General features: G+C 44.9%; 1 protein-coding gene across 1 annotated transcript; it reads left to right on the top strand.

Annotated features, from left to right (window-relative positions):
* Nucleotides 1–2,614: 2,614 nt before the first annotated feature.
* Nucleotides 2,615–2,935, top strand: LOC129402244 (cytochrome c oxidase subunit NDUFA4). The gene has a single exon (XM_055127971.1). The coding sequence runs from the start codon at nucleotides 2,675–2,677 to the stop codon at nucleotides 2,921–2,923; it is 249 nt and encodes an 82-aa protein (XP_054983946.1). The 5' UTR covers nucleotides 2,615–2,674; the 3' UTR covers nucleotides 2,924–2,935.
* Nucleotides 2,936–3,278: the final 343 nt, after the last annotated feature.

Genomic DNA, 3,278 nt, shown 5'->3' with positions numbered 1-3,278 from the left:
AGTCCATGAAGACTGGGTTGCCAGAATGCTGGATTACATTCCACTTCATGTCACTGCTTTGGTAGAGAAACAGTGCATAAAAGCTGCTCCCATCTGTGAGAGGATGGCCTGGCAGGTGTTGATCTGGGAACAAACAAAAGGATGCTCGTGATGAGTTCTCCTCCCTGAACTCCCACCACTACTCACTCTTTCTGTACACACACACACACACACACACACACACACACACACACACACACACACTTCATGAACTTGAAATGCCAGGAAGCACTGAAAGAACTGCTTTCACTCTTGAAGTCAAAACAGATCTGCCTTCTTTGTGTCTGTGTTCTAGGAAAGGGAGATAAAAGATTCTGGAATAGATCTAGTGGGAAGAGGATTTGTGTGGAAAAGCTCAAGGAACCCAAGGTTTGTGAAAGACACCAGAGGCCTAATCTGTTTCCTCAGGAAGATGTCTGGGCCCTATCTAGCTGGTCCTTCAGCCTGAGGAGTATGGGGAATTGCAGCTCATGTGAGGGAAGGTCTCTGAAACTGATGCCAGCCTGTGCCTCAGACACAGGAGGGAATCCATGAACTTGTGAATTAATGAAGGAATGAATAAATGGATCAGACACTTTGTGAACATCAGAGCTGTGCATCTGCAGAGAGAGGGAGAGGGGATTGTGAAGCCCTTTTATCCTGGGTGCCATTCTGAATTAAGAGACCTCAGATTGGGACTGGCTTAGTCAGCTGTGAGTCAGGAAAGCCCCTAAGAGTGGCTTTCAAAACATTATTTTTTCTCCTGTCTAAAATGTGTTGGATCTAACATAAAAATTACCAAAATTTAATTTTAAAAACATTTCAAACATTCCAGTTCCTGAGGCTGAAGAGACGGTACAGCAGCTAAGGTGCTGGTCTCGCAGACGACAGACCCCCTTTTGGTCCGCCCAGCCCGCCAGGAGCAATCTCTGAGCAGAGCCAGAATAAACCCTGAAGACTGCTTGGTTTGCCCAATAAACAGTACAACAAAATCCAATTTTTAAGCTTTAACCTCCTAGAACCCAGGAGTAGTGTAAACCAAATGCCAAAACAGCCTGACTCCAAGTGTGTTGCTGGGGAGACCTTAGAATCAGGGAACTGTCCTCGAGTGGGAGGGGACTTTAGCCCCTGCCATGCTTTGTTAGTGGGAATGTAAGGTGGTCCAGCCTCTTTGGAAATAGCATGGGTAACTGTAAAAACACAAAAAAGAAAAGGAAAGGGGCGAGGAGGGGCGCACCTCACAGCACTGGGCACAGGGCAACGGCGCTGTCTCTCCCACCGCCCGCGTCCGGTAGTCTCCAGCCGCTTCCCCCACCCCGGGGAGATTGATGGCGATGATGAGGCAGGCGAAGGAAGGAATGGAGCCAGGCTGGTTGGTCTCAGTTGCAGTTTATTCCATTCCCATCTCCATTCTCCTCTGATTCTCCTCCTGCTTCTTCCTCTCCCATCCTACTTCATTCTCCTTCTCCTCTGGATCTGGATCTCAATCTAGCTCCTCCAGATCTTGCTCTGGGACTAGCCCTAGGACTGGCCCACACCTCCCCCCCGCCCCAGCCCACTCTCACAGCCTAAGAATGAGGGGTTGGGGCTTACACATAGGTGTGGTTACAATCAATAAAGGATAAAGTTCTATCCCTTAGGGGATGCTTCTTCTAGGACAGATACTCTTTCAGCAGGACACCCACCCAAGAGTGGAATCCCATGGGTGTGTTTCTCTTCTCCTTGTCCAACTAACATATAAGTATTCATATTATTAATCATTTTGTATGGATATAGCAAGAGATGCATTAAGCTTATAGAATTGCTCTCCTGGGGTCATCTTGATCTAAGACTACAGTGCTCAGGCCAGATTAGTCTTTCCTCTCCCTAGCAGGGTCCTAGTCTCGTCATTGCTTTTGGATCATGACATGACATGTCCATGACCAAGCTCTTAACATATAGTTAAGCATTAGCCAGGCCCATCTTGATGCCAGGCCCATCTTGATGCCAGGCCCATCTTGATGCCAGGGTAGCACACAACTCACCGCTTGCCCTGAGTCCATCCCGTCCCTCATCGGGACCCTGATTTTGGGGGTGCTAGGAAGTAAGGGCAGCTGAGGCTTAAGTCAAGAAAGCAGATGCCCAGGAGTGAATAATATTTGAAGCCAATTAAATCCCATGTTACCAAAGCATATTAACAATTGTCTTTCTTTGTCCATACAAAAAGGATATTGTTTTAAAGTAAACTATTCAAAAGACATAAGAGAGGAGAAAGACAATATTAACTTACAACACAAGTTCACTGTCCTAGCAAGTTTTGACCTTACAAATTAACAGAGTTCGATTAGGGGAAGAGCTGAATAACTAGTTGGGGAAGGGAGCATAGAAGTGATTAAGAATAAACAAAGGAATGGGAGTGACTCGGGAGCACTTTGATGGGTGTGACTGATATACCTAAGCTCCTAGTGACCAGGGGAGCAGGACATACCAATGTAGTCTAGAACTGTTTAGAGATTATTACCAGATAAGCCCAAACTCTGTGGCAAGGGAGAAAGGACAAACCAATGATATCCTACAGGTAACTTCTCACAAATTTAAAATAGAATACCAGACTTAGCCCAGGCCTTGCGCGTTTGCTCTTCTCCTCCTACCTGGTTTTTAGGCCTCTGCCGCAATCATGCTGCGCATGATTGTCAGCCAGGCTAAGAAGCATCCGAGCTTGATTCCCCTCTTCGTCTTTATTGGAGCTGGAGGTACTGGTGCATCGCTGTATATCACCCGCCTGGCCTTGTTCAATCCTGATGTCAGTTGGGACAGAAAGAATAACCCAGAGCCCTGGAACAAACTGGGTCCAAATGATCAATACAAGTTTTTCGCAGTGAATGTAGATTACAGCAAACTGAAGAAAGAAGGTCCAGACTTCTAAACAAAATGTTCCACTTGTAAAGCTGCTTAAAATGAAGGTCTTCCACAAGCCATCACACAATTTTCCACTGAACTAGGAAATACTTCCCCTCTAAATGCATGAAAACATGTTGATGTATTATGTTGGTGTTTACAATGATTAATAAAAATATGAAATATAATAAATAAATAAATAAATAAATAAAATAGAATACCATACAATCCAACCACTACAACCCTAGGTGTCTATCCAAAGAACACAGAAATACTAATCCAAAATAATACAGTCAGAACTTCATTTATTTCAGTGGTATTTATAAGGGCCAAGATCTGGAAAACCTAAATAGCCAATGACAGATGAATGGATAAAGTTGTTG

The sequence above is a fragment of the Sorex araneus genome, chromosome 2 (assembly GCF_027595985.1).
Source record: "Sorex araneus isolate mSorAra2 chromosome 2, mSorAra2.pri, whole genome shotgun sequence".
NCBI classification, from domain to species: Eukaryota; Metazoa; Chordata; class Mammalia; order Eulipotyphla; family Soricidae; genus Sorex; species Sorex araneus.
The sequence above is the reverse complement of the archived record's forward strand: the minus strand, read 5'-3'. Positions and strand labels throughout refer to the sequence as shown.

Excerpts from the sequence above, each read along its gene's own strand:
- LOC129402244 (XM_055127971.1), top strand. The coding sequence starts at position 2,675 with ATGCTGCGCATGATTGTCAGCCAGGCTAAGAAGCATCCGAGCTTGATT.